Genomic DNA, 21,447 nt, shown 5'->3' on the forward strand with positions numbered 1-21,447 from the left:
AGAACTCCTCCTGCTTCAGCCTCTCAAGTGCTGAGATGAGAGGCATGTATCTCCCAGTACTGGCTTCAAGCCTTTGTTTACATGAGTTCTTTTACCTGGAGGTCTTTACCTTTGAACTGTCAGCAAGCCTGTTTTTAAATACCAGGCTTAGCTGGGTTCAGTGGCACATGCCTGTAATCCCAGCACTTGAGAAGGCAGGGGCAGGTGGATTGCTGTGATCCTACAAAGTGAGTCCAGGACAGCCAAGGCTATACAGAGAAACTGTCTCGAAAAACCAAAAAACAAACAAGAAAGGATCAAAGGATCTCCCTCAAAAAAACAAAAAACAAAAACAAAAAAAACACCTTTCAGCCACTCCCAACCAAGCCCTTGACTAGGTGGTTAAGTTGCTTAAGGATGACAGTTTCTGGCACCCAGAGAGTGACTAACCAATGGGAGGCATGTTAATCCCTCTCTATGGCTTAGTGTTGGGATTCAGAAATGTATAGGTGAATGAGTCAGTGGATCTGTCAGTCAGTTGAGAATGCTTTTCCTCTCTTAGTGTGAACTAGAATGAACCTGTTCTCAAACAACAAAACCCTCACAAGTCACTATCCAGCCAGGCCTGGAAGAAAAGAATCACAGTCCTGCGTCACACAATGAGTCAGTCAGAGTTGTGGCAGTTTACCAAGCCCTCGGTGTATGTATGAGCCTGAGATTTCATTCCTAGTGTCTCGCCCCTACCAAAAAAAGGGAAATAAAGGGAGGGAGAGGAGGAGGAAGAAAGCAACAATCAAAAGTTTAAAAAAAAAAAAAATCAAGTCTTCACTCACTACTGCCTAGAGGATGCATGGCACTAACTCTCCTTGACCATCACAGGCTTCTGGAGATAAACAGAATGATGAGAGAATCCTATCCATAAGGCCTTTCTAAGTCCTGCTACTGCTAGAAGTTTGCAAAGGCCCAGGGCACCTGGATTCTTTCATAAGCTTGAATCATGAGACTACAGTGGAAACAAAAGCTTTTTTGCCTAGTCCATTTAAAATAAAAACAAAAAATCTGATGGTGTTCCAAGATGGCTGCTCAGGTAAACGTGCTTGCTGTGCAAGCCTGACAAAGAGTTCGATCCCAGAAAGCACGGAAAGATGAAAAGAAGACCAGATTCTGCACAAAACCTGGTACATGTCTCCCTCAATTATAAATTAAAAATAGCATTTCATGAAAATGTACTCAAGATAATATTGAGAATAGGTCCTAGGAAAACTGACTACACGTGTTTTAAATCCCCATTAACAAACACTCTAGTGAAATAGGTCCTTTGTGGTCAAACTGGACCCAGAGAAAAACAAGCTTTTTTTAGACAACTAACAATGCCAGCAGTGGGGGAGGAGAGGAGGGGGGAAAAACAAAGGCAATGAAGCGACAATAAAGAGACACAAAGAGACAGGCAGCACTCAGCAGTTCACTGTGGAAAGTCTCTCTCTCTCTCTCCTCAATTTCCTTTCTTCTCCTTCTTCCCACAGATCCTCAAAACACACACAAAAAGAGAAAACTAGAAGCACAAATAGGGTCAAACATGAAGGACAGGGGGAGAATATTAAACAGCCTGGTATAAAAGGCTCTTTTTCCAACTTTAGCAAAAGTAAAACGCTCTCAAAATCAGAACAGAAAACAGCTTCCATCCAATTTAAAAGAGGTTAGTGTTGATAAACCCACTGTGAATCTCAGCAAAGTAAATCAATCATCGGCAGTGGGATGGTCTGAGCTTAAGAATCATTTGGTTCAAACCAACAGGCTCAGAGGGGTGGAAGGATGGGGGATGGGACAGGGAGGGCAGCATGAGGTTAAGCAGCTCTAGTTTTTAATGCCCACCACTCCTGCCCCCACCACCGTCAACCCAGCCAGCCAGCACCCAGGCAGATTCACTTTGTTCTCTTGTCTAGCTTCCAACAAGGAAATTAAGCTTTTCCCCAGGCAGTCCCAAACTCCAGGAGTTACAAGCTGCTGATGCTCCTGTCGGTGAATCTATCAATTTGGCTCCTTCCTCACTGTCTGCTGGTTCCCAGTGGAGGCAAAATTTAGAAACATACCATCACGTGGGGTCTCTTCACACAGCAGGGATGGAGTGCTCTGGGTTGCAGTGACCTCAATTTCTTTCTTTCCTGGCTGTTTCTCACCTCCCTGGCAGATGAAGAGACATGGATCAACTCCTGTCTCTCTAGTATCTTCCTGTCCCTTTTCCTTGCTGTTTCCTTCGGGAATCTGTTCCAGCTTACTGTGGAGATACACCCCGGCAATGCCCAGATCCTTCCCAGAGCTGCTGCTGCTGTTGCTCAAGTGGACCAGTTCTTCTCTCTTCTTGGCCACTGGTTCCTCACAGGTTAAAGGAGTAGGTACCTCTGAAGCAGACAGGCTGGGCAGTTCCCCAGCGTTCAATCTGCAGCTAGCTGACTGGTCCTCGGCCACTGTCATGGAGCGCCTCATGGCAGGCACTCCCAGTTTCCTGGGCATAGGGCTTGGCATTGGGCTACTGGTGGGAGGCAGCAGGCCTGAAGGAAGCTCCTCTCGGGCAGGCAGTTCAGGGTACTTATCAGCAAGATTCACAGCAGGGGGCACTGAGAGGTGATAACACTCAGATAGGGCTCTGCGGATTGCCTTTTTCTGCTGGGGGGCTTGGTCGGGCACCGGTCCCTCCTCAGTAGAAATCAGTTTCTCCAATTCCTTATCCTGGCCTGGGCTGTGAAAGCCTGCATTCAAATTTTCCTGAGCGAATTCCAGGACTGGTGGACTGGTGGTGGGTGAATGCTCAATAGTTGGGGCTGGGTGGGTGATGGCCACCAGTAGTGGGGACTTGTTAGTAAGCTGCCCAGAGTTATTCATCAACCCGAGCGCCGGGGAGCTGGAAACATGGCCATTCTCTTTTCCCGGAGTTGCAGCTCTTGAAACCTGAGGGGCCACTGAGTAAAAGCTGGAGTTCAAAGAACTGGTTTCCTGCTCCTTACCATACTGAGAGAGGGTGTCATCAGCCCCAGGAAAATTCAAGTCTGGCTGGCTCTTGGTCTCCAGTCCATTCTTTCCTGTCACCTTCCCCTGAACTGTAGTGACTTTGTCTTGTCCCTCTGTGAGTCCCAGGCGTAACTCAGCTGTCGTCTGGTGTACTAAGTTCCCCTCCGAGGGCTGACAGGTTCCTGAAATCACATACCTGCTCTGAAGGTGACTGGAGGTTGCTTGATACGCCTTATTTGGCTCTTCAATGTGGAGTTCTTTGTCTAGCTTCCCCTCAAAAAAGCAGAGCTTATCCTGTTCCAGGAAGCTGCTGTTCTTCACGAGCCCGTCTTTCAGCTGCCCGTCCATGCTGACATTCAGCCCAATTTCATTCAGTTTACCCTCCGTCCTCTGCCATTCAAATCCATCCTGCCCGATTTCTTTGGGGGAATCCATCCTGCACTCTGGAGGCTTGCTTCTAGAGAGCTGGTCGCACGCAGCAGCGAAGGCGGCAGGGAGAGCGGCTGGCTGCTTGTCGGGAAGCGACATGTCTCTTCCCTGCTCCCCCACTCACTCTTGGAGCTCACACCACCCACGTTCACACGGAGCTTGCAGTGACATCACAGCAAGTTCCCGGGGATTCATGGTAAGCTCTGCATTTCTCCCAATCCCCCTTTCTCCTCAAGCAGTTGGGTGCCAAATGTATTTAAACAGGTATGAAAAGGAAGAATGAACAAAAAAGAAAAAGAATGCCATTGTTTGTTACTCTATAAATATACCTTCCTGCTATCTAGCACTCTTGTTTAGCCCTAGAATTTAAAATACAGTATGGTGCCAAGCCAGGTACTGAGGACAGTAATTATTTCAGCTTTCATTGATATAGACATATGTACCCACACGTTTATTTATCTAGTTCTATGGCTAGCCTACTAAATTCACCCACTCAAAAAACTGTTTTAAAAATAAGCAGGGTTCATTTGCCAATCCTCAGCTATAAAAATAATGATTGCAGGAAATTTTCAAATTCTCACTTAAAAAGAAAAGAAAAAAAAAAAACCACCTTAATGTAAAATTAAGACTGAGGCATTCACTCCCTGGAAGAGGGTGGGTTTTGCTGTCATAGCAGCTAATCAAATTCTCTCAAAAAGTGACTTGTGGTTCGTGAATATATGCCTTTCCCCTCACTCCCATTCTTGGGAGAGCTTTCCCTTCGTTCTCTATTTAATGTCTGTGCCCTCACCACAGCCCCAGAGAAATCAAAGGCTAACTTTCAGGAGTTGGTTCCTTGGGTCCCAGGGATCAAGCTCTGGTTATGGGGCTTTTTCACAACTGACCATCTTGCCAGACCATCTTGTTTCTTTCTAAACTTCAAAACCTGACTTGGGTAGGATTTCCAAAGACCTGTGAGTTGTACTAGGTGGTATCTGTGCTGAGAACTTAATAAACATTTGTAATAAATCATTTACAGACATCAGCATGCTAAGCCTGGTGGTGCAAACTTTCAATGCTAGTACTGAGGAAGCAGATGCAAGTGGTTCAATGGCAGTTTGAGGCCAGCCCAGGCTACACAGTGAGACCCTCTCTCAAAGAGATACCAGTGCACAGGGCTTTGGACATGTGTTCCAATAACACAACAAACACTTAATTCCAATTTTAAATCACACTTAAGCTTTTACTTATTTTTTGCTTCTTCTTAGTTCCTTGCATGAGCTGGGCATTCCTGCCTGTGTGGTACCACCCCTGCTCTTTCCAGGGAACTGACAAGAGTTCAGTTCATCCTGTTTTGATCTCTAGACTCAGGGACAAATCTGTGTCTTGTAACTTTTCCTGCTTGTTAGAACCCAGTGTTGCCCACATTTAGTGCAGGCACAATCCTTTGTTTCCCTTTGTTTTTACAAATCATACATTTAGCTGGGCATGGAGGTGCACACCTTTAATCCCAGCATTTGGGAGGCAGATCTCTATGAGGCCAGCCTGATCTACAAAGCCAGGACAGCCAAGGCTATACAAAGAAACCTTGTCTCGAAAAGTGAAGAAACAAACAAACCAAACAAATCACACAATTAGGACTGAGTGATCATACAACAAAATTCTTTGGCTAAGACGAACCACCTTGTACTGTAACAATGTATAGACCACTGCTGAAACAAAGCTGATTTTGTTATCTGGCTTGTAATTCTCTACCTGTCCTAACACTGGACCCTGTGAAATAGTCTATCAGGAATACTAAAAAATGTTTCCTAGGAATAAAACTGGTGGCATCTACATCCTGAAGACTCAGGAGGCTGAGGCAGGTGACCAGCCTGGGAAACAGACCCATCTCCTTGGTTTGAGGACAAAGGTGCTGAATGTGCAGCATTGCTGAAATCCCTGTGCATCTCTCATATGCAAGTCATATACAGTACTCTCATAGACAGTACAATGAGTTCTGTGGACTAACAAGTCACAGAACTCACACCATGGGGTGTTTTTAAACTTGGGGTTCTACTGGCCAGTATGTTCAGTTAGCCCTCTTGCCTCATGACAGTGGGGTAGCATTATGTCTGAACACAAAGGCCGTGAGTGCCATCAAATGCCTGCCAAAGTGGCATGGAGGGTAGAGGGGGTAGAGAGATGAGTTAAGAGGTCTGCTCTTCCAGAGGTCTGGAGCTCAATTCCTATTCCTCAGTTCCTCAATCGGTGGCTCACAACCATCTATAATATGATCTGATTCCCTCTTCTGGCATGCAGGTGTACATACACATAAAGCACTTGTAAACGTAAAGAAACTTGCTTGCTCCTGAGTCAAATTATTATTTTTTTTCTACTCAAACTCGTTTATTGAACTTCTCTGATCACATTCCACAGTGGTAAATACAAAGATTATTAATGTTTTGTACAGGCATTAGAGTGGTTAAATTATCTTTTTTTAAAATTCTTTATTAATTACACTTTATTCACTTTGTTCCCCCCTGTGGTTCCCTTGGTTCCCTCCCTCCTCCTGTCCCAAGCCCTCCCTTCCTTCCCCCCTCTGCATTCCCCAAGTCCACTGATACAGGAGGTCTTCTTTTCCTTCCTGAGTCAAATTATTTTTACTTTTATCCAGTCTTCCTAGGTTTCCAGACTAGTTCGAAAAAAGTAGGCAAAATAACTACCATCATTCATGAGCATAGGATGCCCTCAAATACATTTGTCCTTCAGAGTTTCATAGAACGCCCCTCTTTCCAGAATATTTATAAACTACATGGTAAAAAGCTCAAAGGAGGAAGCTCAACGGAGCTCAAGAAAGGAAGAAAAAGAGGACCTGTCCATACCTGCCATGGGTGACCAGAAAAGGTAGATGAAATAAAGTCTCTTATAAAACAGTCAATATAATAGTCTCCTATAAAAGAACTATGGAGGCAGGGGCAGGCAGATCTCTGAGTCTGAGGCTAGCCTGGTCTACAGAGTGAGTTCCAGGACAGCCAGGGCTATGAAGAGAGACTGTCTCAAAACAACAAATTATGTTAGTGGAAGGATAAGTGGATTCCTTCAGCTATGTTTCTGTATCATTTGATCTGACTCATCCTATCATTGAAACATTGAAATAGCTCCCAAGAGCTGGCACTTTTTTTTTTTTTTCTCCTTTTCTCAGCACTGGGATTTGAATCTGAGGCCTCAGATGCAGGGCTATATTACGGAGACCCAGTCCCACAACTGATGTGGAATGCTATTTGGGAACATGATTTGAGGTTCTATTTTATTCAGGTTAAATTTGATCATAGTCCATGTATGTCTCTCTGTCTGGTCACAAGGTGTTTTAAGACTCTGGTCAGATATACAACAATGTCATGACAGGCCTCAAGGGGTTTGGTACAGTCAGATTACTGGCAGATGTTTCTGGGGTTTTTTTGTGACTAGGGTTGGTATTTAACCTATTCAGGGCCTTGGGTTTTTGTATGCTCCATGGTTGGTTTCTCTGCATTCTCATTAGTTACCAAGGCAACACTATATTCCAGATTGACCAACTGTTCTGTTACTGTCTCCAGGAAACCATCCTAATAAATTATCATTACAATGAAAGTCAGTAATTCTAATTACTATGACTGATGGTACTCCTTACTAATATAAGCTGAAGGTTAAAAAGTTACGATCTGTTTTCTTACTTGGATATAATAGTAGTTTCACAAACCTATATTCAAAACCACATTTTACTGAATTTTAGGAACATATCTTAGTACGTGTTCAACTCAAGAACACGACTCTCACTGATTAACATTCAAAAGCTGGGGAGTGAACAGACAGAATGAAAAAACTGAAGTTAGTAGTCTGATTTATGTAAACTCAAAACATTAAAATGAAAGTAAATGAAAACTCTTTCAAGAAACATAATGTTCTAAACTTTTCACGGGCTCCTACCAAAAGAAAAAGAAATGACCCAACTAAAACCAGACAGAAACACACCCCATCCGCCAATTACTTCCAGGGTAGCGTAAGATCCCCTGACTATAGAGGCTCACGGGCTCCCATATGTTTATCTTTTCCCCAATCACAACTTAAACAGTGTCAGAGATTTCACCGATTCCCCAACGGTTTTGTGCCCTGGACTCACTTTGTAGACCAGGCTGCCCTCAAACTCACAGAGATCCGCCTCTCATAGCCTTTTGAGTGCTGGGATTAAAGGCACACGCTACCTCCCCCCAATGGCTTATCTGTCCATCACACCTTAATACTGGCCACTTCCTCAAATATTCCATCAGACAAGCACTCAGTGCTTTGCTCAGCGAAGTCTTGGCAACACTTCCAGACCCACTGAGACCCAGAACTCTTCTTGTTCTTCCATGAGCACTTGGACCCTTTTGCTTCTTCATGGCTCATATTTCTCACTAGTCTTATCGTTTGATTCTGGAATTCATGGGAAAATGCAGAATATGTTTTACTATCTACTTGTTTATTTGGTTTTGGTTCTGTAACACCCTTGGGTGTCCTGGAATTTGTTTTGTAGACCAGGCTGGCCTTGAACTCCCAGATGTGAGCTTACCTGCATGCACTACCACACCCAAATCTATCCACTTTACGAGCATGGAAACAACATCATTTGCTATCTGTTCAATGAATGCATGAAACATCAAGACGTCCAAATCATACTGTATGTCCACTATTTGCCAAGCAGCAGGCAGTGTTAACTTGCGTGCAAACTTATACAAATGACCACCACTGCTAAACAACTTAAAGAGTATCACTGTGACTTGGCCCACAGATGAGATGATCTTCCTTCAGCGGATATGTCACAGGGGAAAAATAGGAAAATCTCCTTTACTGTTTACCTTCATTATTTTAGTAAAATGAATGTATCTACAGTAGTGAAATTCAGTTTAATTTTTCCATGTTCCTTAAATGGCTTCCTGCTCTGTCAGCCAGGGTGTAGAGTGAAAGGTGACAGAGTGTGAAGAACCTCCATAAGCAGCTCAGTGATGAGGGTAGCTCATACTTGCCTAGGATATGTGAAGCCCAGGCTTCTCTCCTCGACAAGGCAAAATAAATAAAGAAGCAAGTGCTGGTATCTTTTGTTAGGAGACATATAAATATAAGCTTTATTTCTATTCACCCATCAGTCAATGCAGGATAACCAACACTAAAAAACATACTTAGATGTTCTCTTTCAACCAAGGTGATAGCAGTACCAGCAAAGGAGATTGTTTTAGTATTAATAGAGAATTTATAAGAGTTTACAACAACAGTGCTTGGCAAAGCCAAAATTTAATAAATGGTAGCTGTAAATTCCACTATGCTATGCTTAAAAAAAAAAAAAAAAGTCAGGTTGGGCAGAGTAGCACAAAAGCCTCTGGTACCAATACTCATGAGGCAGAGGCAGGAAGGTATTAAGATTAAGGCCAATCTGGGCTGCAAGTGGAGGCTGTGGAGGAAGCCAAAGCACCATGTACTGAGGAGGTGAGCTGAGGACAGCACAGAAAAAGGCATGCCAAAGGGCGGCCTTTTAAGAAGTGGGTGCTTCTCTAGTTGTGAAATAGTAGCAACTCCTAAGATTACAAATGCTTTAAAAAAAAAAAAATCTCTTGAGCATATTTTATTTATATACAAGGGCCTTGAAACTGTAAGAATTCTAGGTTTATAAATTACTTCAAGTTTCACACCAAGACAATTTTCTACCATAAACTGACATTCCCAGCTGCTGCCAAACAGTTGATGAGCTGTAGCAAACCAGAGTGAAAGAAATGAAGCTGGATAGGAAGGAGAACAGGCTTCAGTATGGCAAATGGAAGGGCCTATCTGAAGGGTCCCCAACTGTTCCACTCACAGCAACACCTCCCCCAAGTGTGTTGTCACTCAGCTCTTTGACACATGAAACACCCTTTCAAACTTGTGCTTCCCTTTCACAAAAAAAAAAAAAAAAGGGGGGGGAGGGTACCATAAGAGGCGCTTTCTTGATACTCTGAGCTCAGGCCTCCTCATGTACTTCTGTAAGTCTTTCCTGCCTAGAACAATAGGCATCAAATGTGAAGAAAGTTCTGCTAAAGTTTTCTCAAACTGGAAGGTGGCATAAAAATGTCAAGAGAGAAAACAAGATACTAGAAAAAAAATGTAAAAAAAAATATATATATATATTTACTTCCTCATTTCCAAAGAGGCTAAGGCTAACAAACGGTAAGTCATTCATCATTAATTCAAAAACATATAAAACTATACACTAGATACCAAGAAGAATACATCAGTAAATCAAACATAAATTTATTGTGGAGAATACTAGAAGAACCAAAGGCTTGGACTTTAGTCCTAAGCTGACTATAAACATCCTGGCCATGGCTGCACATACCCTTAACACTAGCATGCAAGAGAGACTGTCAGATCTGAATTCCGGATAATCCAAGGATATACAGGGAGACTCAAGCAAACAAAACCAACAAAAATTATATGATTACTAATGTCACCCTTCGTCTTTTTATTAGGAAATAGCTACAATTTATATGTAATTCTCCAAGGAGAATGAATAACACTTCAAATTTAAAAAGACTTGGTTGGTTCAGAATTTACCTCTACCACACCACCGTATAATCTTGAGAGCCTGCTTTGAAATATACAGTATCTTTGTGTATATGTGAGTGTGGTGGGCAGAGAGACAGACAGACAGACAAACACACATGTGTCTTTCATCTATGGGTAACCAACTAGACAATATTCATTCCTCAATCTATGGTAAGCACTAGTTTTATTTATTGTGTTTGTGTATACATGTATGCTACAGCATCTACACGGAGGTCAGAACAACCTGCAGAGGGCGACAGCTCTCTCCTATCATGTAGGCCATCAAGTTCAGGTCATCTGCCTCAGCATCAAGTCCCTTTATCTACTGAGCTATCATACCACCCAGCACGGTAAGACTGAAATCCATGCATCAGGCCATTTGACTACTAGACAAATGGAGACAAGGCAGGTGAGGATCAATAATCAGAAAGAAAGCCGTTAGGAATGACTCAAAGTTAAGAGCAAAGGTAAAATTTACTAAGGCCAAGTCTGCCAGCCAGGGACAAAACGTGAAAGCAGATAAGGCATGGTAGAATGTACCTGTAATCCCAGTATATGCTGAGGAGACAGGGAGTTTTAGGCCTGCTAGTGTTGGAGCAGGAAGGTCTTTATGCCCAAAGAATACCAGAGAAACCAGGAAATGTTAAGCACACATGACTGTCCTTTCAAAGGGAAGGAGATACATATATAAAACCTGTTTTTTCCATCCAAAAAGCTGGGAATTGGAAGTGGCTAACAGCCTGGTGATCTGCATTGTTGTTGGGCTAGGCCATATAAAGCTCTCACAACCAGGACCAGAGGTGGCTAGTAATCTAAATGACCCTTACATTACTTGTATAGCCAGGGGCTCCCCCAACCATGACTGGAGATACCTAATAGTCTGAATGACCCTTACATTATCTGTATAGGTAGAAGCTCCAGAGCCAAAGCTCTCACAACCTGGACCAGAGGTGTCCAAATGACCCCCATGTTATCTTTAGGACCAAGACAGGCCAGATCCTTCCTTAGTCCCTTAAGCTAATACAGATAGACTATCTCTAGCGCCCATGCTCTTACAAGAAATTATATACATTTTGAATTGTAATATAATTATGCTTCTTCATACACCAAGGATTCTTTTACGTCAAGAAACTTTTTTTTTTTCAAATTGTTCTGTGTTCAAATATGCTCTCAATAAGCCACCTGGCGAAGTTTGATCTAGTCTGACTAAGTGAAACTGAATCAAAGTTTCCATTCTCCCCTCTTCACAGTTGTTTTTCCTGCCTGACATCTGCAGAGACACCACCTACCCCCTTCCCAGGACTCCTGTAGTAAAGATACTACCTAAAAAAATGAATCTGACTACATATTTATGCACTGAACTCTTTCAAAACAACGACAAGTTTTAAAAAGAAAGGTTTGTATCAGTAAGCATGCAATGCCTATACAAGAGTAAACATGCATGACATTCTTAAGCATAACTTCTTTGTAGGGACATGTAAAATACTGTTAAAAGTCAGTTTGATATGAAAAGGGAAAATTGAAATTGTTTAATGGAAAGAAAAGACTTAATTTCACTGCTTATTCCTTTGTACTTTGTCAGTGTGTTACGTTAATGACTCAAATATAAAATAAATCTAAAGAAAGAAAAAAATTTCATGACTTTTTTTTGGAAGGGGCTCGCATACCCCAGGCTGGCCTTGATTCTTGATCCTCTTGCCTTCATCTCCCAAATGCTGGCCTTACAGGTGTGTCCTAGGGTGTCCAGCTCAGTTAAAACCTTTTAACTATTCAAAAGTATCTATTGTTCTTAGAGGTAGTAATTGGTAAAATTCCAAGGAGCAGCAATGATTTTTACACACATATACACACAGGCATTCCTGGGCTGACCTGGCAGGGTCCAGGGAACTCTACAGGTTCTGAGTAAGAACAAATGTGCTTTCTAGAATTCCCTGGAAACACTGAACATTTCTTTGGAAAACCTGACTCTACCTTTTAATCACTAACAAAACTAAAGAGCCGGCCTAGAAACCCAAACTAGGGAATGCAGTAGAGCTCTGGAACACTTTCTATATGCTAGTTTATTTCATTTTCTACTTTAATAGGTTAGCTAAGAGAAGAAAATGAAAGCAGTAAGATGAAAATAGCATATGCACACTTTCCTCACGCCACAAGTATTCCAATTCAGGTGCTCATTCACACATAGCTCTCCCCGCAAGGACAAGCTCTTACCATACAGAATACAACACCTCATGATGATGCCTCAGCAAAAGTCTAACCAGCTGCTTGGTGTTCTGTTGTTAAGATTTATTTATTATATATATATATGAGTGTTCTGTCCATGTACACCAGAAGTGGGAATCAGATTCCATTATAGATGATTATGAGCTACCATGTGATTGCTGGGAATTGAACTCAGAACTTCTGGAGGAGTGGACAAGTGCTCTTAACCACTGAGCCATCTCTCCAGCCCCTTTGTTGTTTTTAAATTTCCCAAGTTAGTAGTAGCTGGATAATGCAAACTGGTTAAGAAAGCACCATTTGTTTGGCTGCAAAAATCTTCAAAGGCAAGGAAATGCTTTATGAACTGTTTGATAAACACAGAGACTGCTTCAAACTCTAATCCACATAAAATGGCTGTCAGCAGCAAAACTGATCAAATCAGCCTCACCTACCTGGTACCTTGAGAGATCATTTCCCACTACTTGAAACATGAAGTCTGTGCCTACCAATACTAGTCTGGCGCTTCAAAGATAAAGGCATACCATTTTCATTTTATCTGAAAGCAGTTTGGATTTTTACTCCCACTAGCTCAAGCTATTTATATACTATAAATATAAACAAATGACAAATAAAGCCAAGTTTCATATACTCAGCCAGACTCCGTATTTTTTCCTTCTTCAAGTTTTTGTTGTTGTTGGGTTTTTTGTTTGTTTATTTGGTTTTGTTCTTTTGCTTTTGGTTTTGGTTTTTTGAGACAGTCTCTGTGTAACAGTGCCCTGGCTGTCCTGGATTCACTTTATAGACTAGGCTGGCCTCAAACACACAGAGACTTGCCTGCCTCTGCCTCCTGAGTACTGAAATTAAAAGGCACCATGCCTGGCTAAAGAGAAATTTGTTTGGTTGGTTGGTTGGTTGGTTGGTTAGCGTGTGTGAGCTCTCTATCTGCATGTACACCTGCATGCCAGAAGAGGGCATCAGATTCTAGTATAGATGGTTGTGAGTCACCATGTGGTAACTGGAAATAGAACTCAGGACTTCTGGAAGAGCAGACAGTGCTTTTAACTGCTGAGCCATCTCTCTAGCTCACCCTCCAGCAAATATTAGCAACAAATAATGATTGATACTTTGCCTAACTTTATACATAGGAGGTATACACAATATAAGAAAATAGGGCTGCAATGCTCCCCACTCCCCAACTTCCAATAAATCTCAAGATTCAGTGCTCTATTAAAAAGACATGCAACCAAGTCGCCAGTCTCAAGCTGAACACAGGGACATGCCTTGGCTGAAAAAAACCCACATAAGTAGCAGTTACGAGTTCTCATGCCAACAAACCAATGATTAACAAGGATGATTAGAGTCTAAATGGAACCAAGGCACAAGCTGTTTGCTTTTCTGATGCTGCTCAAAAGCCACAAGCACACACACTTCCCCATGGCAGGGTCATACCACTAGACTTGAGCAGCTTGGATCTCTCTCTTTCCTGACTTGCAGACCTCGGCAAGTGTGGAGTAAGTCCTCGAGACTTGGTCGGTCTCATGTAGCCTTTCACCGGCTCTGCCATTCTGCCTTTATCTTCCTTCTTCTTTTCACCCAGCACCTTCAGTTCAGACATCCCCGTCATCTTCTGAGGAGCTCCGACCCCGTTACCTTTGAACTCTAGGACTTGAGGATCCTTGTAAGCCGTCACCTCTACTTTACTTTCCCCCTCAACACTGCCACATGAGACATCAGACTGAAGTTCTGTTGTTAACATGGTAACACGTTCCAATTTTGTGACTTCACAGGACAGACTAGTTTCTTTTAATTTATCTTTTTCATTTTCTGGACTGATAGCTACCTTCTTATCCAAACTATCTGGGCCCTTGGATTCTCTCTCATTTTGGTCCTCAGACAAACTGAATTTCTGTGCTTTACTGCTCAGAGGGTCAGGCTTTTGAACTTGGGCAGAGTCCTCAGTTCTCTTCTCTTTCTTCACCAGAGATGCTGGCAAATCTCTACTATCTGCATGGGTGTCTAGGACTCTGACCTCTTCTGGCAGGCTCTGGCTTTCTGTGAGCACACCAGGAAGGAAGTGTCCTTTAGCTGGCTCCATGGGATGCTGGGCTGAATGCTTAGAGGACCCAGGCTGCTCTGACTCAGACTCTCCTACCTCATGCCTTTCAGGGATTGTCCCTACTTCATTTCTCCGGCAACCAGCAATCTCACCTTTATTCTTAAGAGAGTGATCTCCATGACTGCTAAACTTCTCCTGAGCTTCTGTAAAAGTCTCAACATCTCCTGGGCTAGTAGAGGGTACAGCAGCAGAGAGAGCCTTGGGCTGTTCTTGACCTGGCACTCCATCTTTGCTACACATATCTTGAGCTAATAATTTGGAATTCTGAGCTAGGAGACTCTCTTGCCCATTCTTTCTAGAAGTGTCTGGGAAGGAATCATCTTCCTTAACTACTTGAGGAGTAGGGCAGGGCAGTGTTTCACAGCCTGCTGAACCCTTCGCCTCTACAGGAGCTGACTTATTCATCAGCTCTAATGGGGTTCTCTCAGAGGTAAATGTAATATTTCTATTTTCATCCATATACCCCATTCCTTCAATTTTGCAGTCTCCTGTAGTTTCCACAGGAATATGCATTTTTGTTGTATCTGTCTTAATCTGCAAAATATGTTTCTCAGGAAAACTATTTTTAACCTTTTTACATTTCCCATCATTACTCCTTTTATTAGGTTTGTCAGCCACTCCAGTGTGTGCCATGGCTACATGTGTCTTGCTTTCCTCAGATTCAACTGAGGGAACAAATCTTGTCACCTGGATTGGGTCTTGGGTGCTCACCTCTGCCGCCTTGGCAGTAACAGCAGAACCTTGGACTGAGTTTGCTTTATTCTCAACAAGAGCCCCAAGTTCAACAGACTTAGACTCAACATTCTTACTCTTTTTGTCAGAAACTTCTCCTGTGGGTGTATATGATGCGCATGAGAACAAAGAATCGTGTATTTTAGGAAAAATCTGCCCCAACTCCCTGTTTTTATGGGCAACATTACCATTATCACTCTCCTTCTCTACACAAGGTGGGCTGACAATTTCCTCCTTGCCCTCCATTCTGCTAGGCTGTACCGGGTAATTATTTTTAAGCTTTTTGTTTCTGCCTTCACTGACTCTCTTTTTAGTCTTTTCAGAAATCCGGGGAGTTGAATCATGATCCATCCAAGGACACTTTCCTTCCTTGCTCTGGTTACTGATGCTCATATTTTTAACTTCGGCTCTTTCTGTCCTAGCATCCAAAGTCTGAGTCAAGTTTGACCCAGTTTCCAAAGCAATCAATGGCTGCATGGTACTTTCCACACCGCTATCAGCCTCCTCTCTGGCCACCTTCACCACTGCCTCAGTGAAATCAGTACTAGCCCCTGGTTGCGTTGAAGGATCCAAGTCTACCCCTCTTCTTGGAGCCTCAGTACTCACTATTCTAGTTTCAGGGACTGGCTCACTTGGCAAAGGAACAGCTCCCGCCCCTTTCTCACTCTTCAGAAGGAATGGTACCTCATATTTGGCTCCTAACTTCCCACAACCTGCTCTGACTTTCCCAGAACCCCTTCCCTTCCTGCTTTTGCCATCACCTGTTGTTCTCTTAAACAGCTCACCCTCTAGCCCAGGAGCCTGAATTAGTTCTTGGTCTTTCCATTCCTTAGAAGCAAACAGACTAGTTTCTTCTTTATGCTTGAGGGAAGTCTCTGGTTTTAGTTCTTTAACATCGCTAACTCTGTCAGGAAACATCTGCAGTTTAGTCATTTTACTTTTGCTATTCCCTTCTTTTAGAAAGTCTTCTACTGGATTGCTTGCTGTCGAACTAAGGGTCAAACTCGATAGCACTTTCTCTGTTGTAGGTTTTGAAACTCTATTCATAATCTCTTGGCCCAATATGGGGGGACAACCTCCTAGCAGAGTTGCCACTTCGTGTGTAGCACTGTCTATTGGGGTTCTTTTCACACTAGATGGGCCCTCTATCCTGCTTACATCCAGCTTCAGGTATGATAGAGCTGGGGATTTGTGTTCCTCTTGATGCAGCAGGTTCTTATCTTGGTTCTCTGACACTGGACTGTTACCTCTGTGGTCTTCTACTCTCAGCTTGATCTGAGCATTTGCTACAGTTTCTGGAGGTTGTTCTGGACATGAAGTAACCCTCTCTGTATGGTCATGCTTCAAGACTTCTCTAGATACAAGTCCATATTCTGTGCCCACAGCAGTAGGCTGGCTGGGGCCAATACCTGACTTCAGGGACCTGGGAGCAACAGGATGATCTTTGGGCTCATATGCATTGTCATCATCCCACGGTCCCCCAGCTCGCGACTGAGGATATCTCTTTTGCTTCGGTTTCTTCTTCTTTTTCTTCACCATCATTGGCATGCTTTCTATATCCCTGGCTTCCTTGCCATGATCTCTCTGGGGTACTAGGAATTCAGCGTGATTAATTTTTCTTTGGTTCCCATGTTCACCACAGGAAGATGAACCAGAGACCCAACCCAACTCAGAAAATGGGCAGGGGCCCAGCCTGGGATCAAGAATCGTCCATGAAGGAGAACCTTCCAGCAACTCAGGAGAGACCCTCGCAGGCTTGGCCCGGGCTGACCTGCGGTCACTGGGTCTGCAAACGTGTTTACCTTGTGAGGGAGGGGTACCTGCAATACATGAACTTAGCTAAAATTCTAAACAACAAATTCCTTGTTATCATTTCTAAAAAAAAGTTAAGTGATTCATTTAAGTAGTCTATTTTCACACCATTCATTCATTCATTCATTCATTCACAAAAATTGTTTAAAACATTTCTCATGCTTAGCTGGGTCTATCAAAGATCATCTCAGGTCAAATTTTTTTTCCAGATATACTTATAGTATTTATACTTATAACACTTAAAATCTTCACCTTAAAATAGTTCAATGAACTGAGAAAACAGAAACGAGCCAAAGATCTGATAAAATAGTAAAAAGCTCAACTGGATCAAAATTTAGTGTTCTTGATGACAGAATAGTAAGCATGTAAGAAGACAATTTTCTGCCTAAAGAAATGGAATGTACTGAAGAAAACTGACTTCATAAGATAATTACCAAAACACAAGCAGGAACTAAATAATGTCCCGTCATCATCCCATCACTCCTAATCGCAACATTCCAAGGACTCCCAACTTACCTGAACAAAGTTCAGAAGGCTGACTGCCAGGTGTTTCCTTCTGCTCTAACTTCTCTAATGCAGAACCTTCATCTGTTGGCAAGTTAGACTTTCGGTCTGCAGCTTTAACTGGTTCTAGAGGCAATAGTAAAATTCAAGTCAGTTTCAGAGAAACAGTATTTCAACTAATTTTTCATCTGCCATAAATTGGAAACGAGAATGTGCTTTGTAGAATTCTCTAAAGAACAGAAAGTGGGAGGTGCAGTTGGAAGGCAGAGTCCATAGTGTCCCCCCCCCCTTTTTTTCCTTTTTAAAATTAATGTTTATTTCTCTTGCTTGGAGAAGCATGTTTGGCACAGCACATATGTGGAGGTCAGAGAACAGAGTGTCAGCTGGTTCTCCCTGCTCACCATGTGGGTACTAGGGACTGAACTGCCAGGCTTGCGGGCTGGTGCCTCTCCACAGTGAGGCATTTTACCAGCACTACTTTTATTTTCATACATAAAATAAAACAAAAGCTAAAACACAAATGTTTTTAAAAGCAGGTAAGAATAATCCAATGAAAAAAAGATTTAATTAATGAGTAACAGAAAAAACAATGATGGCTGGGAAGCAGGATACTTGAGTAGAGGGTACAGGACTTTTTGCAAAGTGAGGAGAGGCTGGCTTTACTGAGAAGACAGTTTAGCCATAGAACGAGAAGAAAGGTAAAGGCAGTGCAGCGAACACAAGCCACTATGAAGATGAGCTAATGGTGGTCTGCGGATCTTATCTTAATGGCTCACTTGTCTAGAAGAAAAGCAAGGTTGAACACAGAATAGGACTAGCTATCAGAGAATGGAGAGGGTGAGGATGCTTACTAGGAGGAAAAGGAGTGTGCCTGCAAAACAGTGAGGCTCTCTTTTACCAGAAATGACATTGGTCCCACCTCAGTAGAGAGAATACTGAGAGAAAGCAGAAGCCCGTACCTGGTGAAATCACGCAAGAAGGTGCTGTGGACTGTTCCTTGTGCTGCACAGATTCTAACTGGGAGTCTTCACTTAGTTCTTCTTGAATCTGTGCAGTTTCCTTGTCTTTAATTTGAACTAGTGCTACTTCTGCCTCCAAGGGCAGTGAGACATCCTTGGCTGGAGTCATGCTGTCATCCGGAGTTACCTCTGTTCCTGAGTGCAGAATGGCATTCTTAGCCAAGGAAGCCTCTGTTTCTGGAGGCAGAGACATGTCCTTGATTGAGGATACCTCTTTTTCTGAAAGTGGAGTAACATTATTGAGCTCAGTCACCTTTGTTTCTGGAAGTGTAACCACATCCTTGGAGAGAGCCACTTCTGATTCTGGGAGTAGAGCCACATCTTTGACTGTGCCCAATTTCATTTCTGTGGGTGGAGCCATATCCTTGCCCAGGGTTTCTGTTTCTGGAAATGGAGTCATGTCCTTGCCCAGGGATCCCTCTGTTGCTAAGGAGAGTGCCACATCCTCTGTCAACATCTTTATGGTATCTGAGGGCAGGGCCATGTCTGTTGCCAGGACCACCTCCTCAGCTGTAGGTACTTCTGTAGAGGGCTCAGTATCTGTTGCCAGGGCCACTTCTATTTCTGAGAGTGAAACCATGCCCTTGGCTGGGGCTAGCTCTGTTTCTTTAGGAAGTACGATATCCTCAGGTGGTGCCAAGTCCATTTTTATTGTCATATCTGTTTCATTGGACAGTGTCACATCTTTGCCTGGGCTCATTTCTGTTTCTGTAGGCGGTGCCATATCCTTGGCTGAAGATACAACTGCTTCTGCAGGCAATACGATCTCTTTAACAGGGATCTCGTCTGTTCCTATGGGTAGTTTGCTGTCCTCGGCCAGGAACATATCTGATTCAATGGATGGCTGCATGACATTTGCCAATACAGCATCTGGTTTGGTGGTCTCTTCTGTGTCTTTAGCCACTGCTACCTCTGTTTCCATGCCTGGTGTCATGTCGATAGATGGAGAGAGCTCTGTTTCTCTAGATGGCACCGTATCAGTGATCTTCTGTTCTGCCATCATTTCCAATGCTTTAGTTGGCAGCTGCTCTTTTACTGATTCCACTTCTATTTCCTGGGATAGCTCTAAGGAAATAAAGTTTAAAAATTTAGGACCTAACAGGGCTAAAGAGAAGGCTCAGAGATTAAGACAGACAGACATATATACATAATACATACATACAGGCAAACATCAATGTACATAAAATAAAAATAAATTTAAAAACTAAGGAAAAAGAAAATAATTTTTAAAAAAATTAGGGCCTAATATTATCTACTCATAATCCTGAATTTAAAAGTTACTTTCTTGGGGCTGGAAAGATGGCTCAGCAGTTAAGAGCACTGCCTGCTCTTGCAAAGGACCTAGGTTCAAGTCCCAGCACCCACATGGCAGCTCACAACTGTCTGTAACTCCAGTTCCAGGGGATCTCATGCCCTCATACCAAATCACACCAAAATAAATAATTAAAAAAAAGAAAAGAAAGAAAACTAAGCAAGAGAGAGATGGTTCGGTGATTAAGAGCACTTTCTACTCTCCCAAGAGGTCCTGAGATCCAGTAACCACATGGTAGCTCACAGCCATAACTGGGATCTAATGCCCTCTTCTAGTATGCAGGTGTATATAAAGAGCACTCATATACATAAAATAAATAAACCTTTTTTTAAAAATCTCTTTAAAAAATTGCTTTCGGGGCCAGCATGATGGCTCAGCAAGAAAAGGCACTTGCTGCGAAGCCTGATGACCTGAGCTCCACCCGCAGGACCCACACAGGGAAGGCGAGAACTGGCTTCCAGGAGTCATCCACTGCCCTTCACATGCACACATACATACAAACACGTGTGCACTCACAAAAATAGAATGTTAAAAAGACAGGGGGCAGCAGCGCACACCTGTAACCCCAGCACTCAGGAGGCAGAGGCAGGCAGAGCTCTGTGAGTTCAAGACCAGCCTGGTCTACAAAGCAAGTCCAGTACTGGGAGCCAATGCTACACAGAGAAACCCTGTCTCAAAAACAAAAACAAAAACCAAATAACAACAACCACAAAAATTACCTTCTGGGCTGGAGAGATGGCTCAGCAGTTAAGAGCAATGAACAATCTTCCTAAAGACTTGGGCTCTACCAAGCTGGGTGGTGGTGACACCCCTTTAATCCCAGCACTCAGGAGGCAGAGGCAGGCAGAGCTCTGTGAGTTCAAGGCCAGTCTGGTCTACAGAGCGAGTTCCAGGACAGCCAAAGCTACACAGAGAAACTTTGTCTCAGGAAAGAAAGAAAAAAAAGACTCGGGCTCTATTCCCAATACCCACATGATGGCTCACAAGCATCTGTAACTCCAGTTCCATGGGATTTGATGCCCTTTTCTGGACTCTGTGGGTACCAGACACACATATGGTGTATTTATATATGAACAGATACCAAAAAAATTAAAAGTCATAAAAAATTAAATAAACAAAAACTACATTCTTAGGGAAGAAGAAATACTTGGCTTTTATGAACATCAAATTCTTTCCTTTTTTTGTCTTTTTTTTTTTGGAGACATGGTTTCTTTGTGTAACTCTGGCTGTCCTGAAACTAGCTCTGTAGACCAGGCTGGCCTCGAACTCACAAAGATCTACTTGCATCTGCCTTAAAGGTGAGTACTACCAGTGCCTGGCATGAATACCAAGGTTACACTAATTAGGAAGCTGCAGAGTTAATGTATGATATTTATCTTTGACAAAGTCAACATTTAAAGCATGAAACAATAATAAAAAAACAAGTCATTACTTCTTGGCCTTTTGGTAAGATCAAGTACAGTAGACATGGCTAAGAGAGAAAATACATATTTGATTAAAACAATACAGGTACACAGCCAATATGAGAAAGGGACCTGTGGTCATTTCTACTCACAGGTCAGGAAAGGGCACAATGGCTCAGGCTGGTAATTCTGGCATTTGGTAGGGCAAGACATGGAAGAATGCCTCAAGTTCAAGGCCAGCATAGGTTACAGCATGAGACTCTATTTCAAAATTAAGCATCCCAGTGTTTAAAATTCTGCATCCAGCAAGACCTGGTGGTGCATGTCCTTCACCAAAGCACTCAAGAAGCAGACGCAGAGACCAAGTTTGAGGCCACTTGG

The 21,447-nt window shown here is 42.8% G+C and overlaps 2 protein-coding genes across 19 annotated transcripts in view; both read right to left on the reverse strand.

Moving 5' to 3' along the window:
* The window catches only part of LOC110565770 (microtubule-associated protein 4), a 136,331-nt gene that overhangs the window by 26,200 nt on the left and 88,684 nt on the right, over positions 1–21,447 (reverse strand). For 14 of the 18 annotated variants that reach the window (XM_021663555.2, XM_021663531.2, XM_060385219.1 and 11 more), the window contains 2 exons: positions 18,292–19,416; positions 17,345–17,458 (listed from right to left, as the gene is read on the reverse strand). In XM_021663555.2, the coding sequence (XP_021519230.2) occupies positions 17,345–17,458; positions 18,292–19,416 (1,239 nt within the window). Of the gene's footprint in view, positions 1–2,069; positions 3,572–17,344; positions 17,459–18,291; positions 19,417–21,447 lie in introns of those variants that run through there. The other 4 variants (XM_021663603.2, XM_021663586.2, XM_060385223.1 and 1 more) reach the window with 3 other exon arrangements.
* LOC132654649 (uncharacterized) lies at positions 8,744–17,327 on the reverse strand. The gene has a single exon (XM_060385229.1). It carries the CDS (start codon positions 16,562–16,564, stop codon positions 13,574–13,576), a length of 2,991 nt encoding a protein of 996 aa, XP_060241212.1. The 5' UTR covers positions 16,565–17,327; the 3' UTR covers positions 8,744–13,573.

Source organism: Meriones unguiculatus, chromosome 6 (genome assembly GCF_030254825.1).
Source record: "Meriones unguiculatus strain TT.TT164.6M chromosome 6, Bangor_MerUng_6.1, whole genome shotgun sequence".
In the NCBI taxonomy this organism is placed as follows: domain Eukaryota; kingdom Metazoa; phylum Chordata; class Mammalia; order Rodentia; family Muridae; genus Meriones; species Meriones unguiculatus.

Coding starts and splice junctions, on each gene's coding strand:
- LOC132654649 (XM_060385229.1), bottom strand. CDS start 16,564: ATGCCAATGATGGTGAAGAAAAAGAAGAAGAAACCGAAGCAAAAGAGA.